The sequence below is a fragment of the Penaeus monodon genome, chromosome 28, assembly GCF_015228065.2.
Source record: "Penaeus monodon isolate SGIC_2016 chromosome 28, NSTDA_Pmon_1, whole genome shotgun sequence".
In the NCBI taxonomy this organism is placed as follows: domain Eukaryota; kingdom Metazoa; phylum Arthropoda; class Malacostraca; order Decapoda; family Penaeidae; genus Penaeus; species Penaeus monodon.
Genome location: NC_051413.1, coordinates 28,801,473 through 28,802,782, shown reverse-complemented (window position 1 = coordinate 28,802,782; position 1,310 = coordinate 28,801,473). Strand labels below are relative to the sequence as shown.

General features: G+C 43.1%; 1 protein-coding gene across 3 annotated transcripts in view; it reads left to right on the top strand.

Moving 5' to 3' along the window:
* The window catches only part of LOC119591476 (E3 SUMO-protein ligase PIAS1-like), a 12,116-nt gene that overhangs the window by 6,880 nt on the left and 3,926 nt on the right, over nucleotides 1-1,310 (top strand). For 2 of the 3 annotated variants that reach the window (XM_037940217.1, XM_037940218.1), the window contains exons 5-7: nucleotides 412-480; nucleotides 717-849; nucleotides 1,003-1,237. In XM_037940217.1, coding sequence (XP_037796145.1) covers nucleotides 412-480; nucleotides 717-849; nucleotides 1,003-1,237 — 437 coding nt within the window. Of the gene's footprint in view, nucleotides 1-411; nucleotides 481-716; nucleotides 850-1,002; nucleotides 1,268-1,310 lie in introns of all 3 variants that reach the window. The other variant, XM_037940219.1, reaches the window with a different exon arrangement.

The window sequence follows — 1,310 nt, the reverse complement described above, 5'->3', positions numbered from 1 at the left end:
AGTGTGCTAAGACACTCGACTGCTAATGTAATATTCAGGAGTTGGAGACCCAGACTATTCCTAGCACGCAGGGAGATGAAGGCGACCGATAGAAGCTGTTAGGTCGATATTATACGCTCATCGACGTGATTCCATAGTAAAAGCAGCAGTAGTTGTGGAATATAGGTTAGGGATGACTGATTGGGTAACTCCTCTGCCGAATGTTAATACGGTACTGCCATAAGAGACATTTCATTATTCCATTTCTTTTGTTGAGTGAGTTTCCTCGAGGAAGAGAGAACATGATATACAGTAAAAAGATCGCGTTGAGGGCCCAGGTAAATGTACCAACAGGACTTTAGTTTAATTCACAGATGGATATAATGTATTGAAGATTCTGTAGAAATTACTTATAGTGGAGTTATTTCTCAGGGAACCTCCATGCCGGTCAACATCACTGAGTTATGCCGTTTGGAACAAGATTGCACAAATGAACTGAAGGTAAAAATGACATTATTTTACTAGATGAACAGGTAAGGGTGAATCCAGTTGGTAAAGAGCTTAATGGTGAGAACGATGTAGATTAATTAGAAACATTTGATTTCGTAATTTAGTATAATTGAAATTTTATGTTTTATGATAAGTAGTCTGGATTAGTATCTCCTTAAAAAAATGTGATTTACCTACTTGAGCAAATAAGCCCATCAACAGAGCTGAGTCTATGCTTGCCCCTGCAGATAAGCAGCAGTAAATGCCGTGGAGAGACCTACGTGGTGTTTGTGTCTCAGATGAAGAAGATTCCCGTAAGCGAAGTTTTAGCCAAGATTAAAGCCAGGAAACCGATCAGGAAGATGGAGACGCAGGAGCTCAGTAAGATTATCCGGTCTCCTTTTCCCGAAATTCTCGTAGCTTACATTTTTAGGTCGAGGACTTGGAAAAATGAATTATCAGTGCAAATTTCCCCCCCCAACATTTCCCCAGCCATTCATGCCGACCATTCATATCGTCCTGTCCTGCCCGCAGTCAGAGCACGTCTGAAACAGGATTCCGAAGGTGACATATCCACGACGACCTTCCAGTGCTCTCTCCAGTGCCCCATCGGGATGACTAGGATGACGTTGCCTTGTCGAGCATCCACTTGCAAACACATCCAGTGCTTTGATGCGCTGGTTTACATACGGATGAACGAGTGCAAACCCACATGGATTTGCCCCGTGTGCAATTGCCCCGCTCACTTCTCAGACCTTCTGATTGATGGGTGAGGCTTTGGAAAGGACGCTGTACTTGGGTGAGATGTTGGGTTTAAAGTTCAGTGCGTATATTCAGCTACT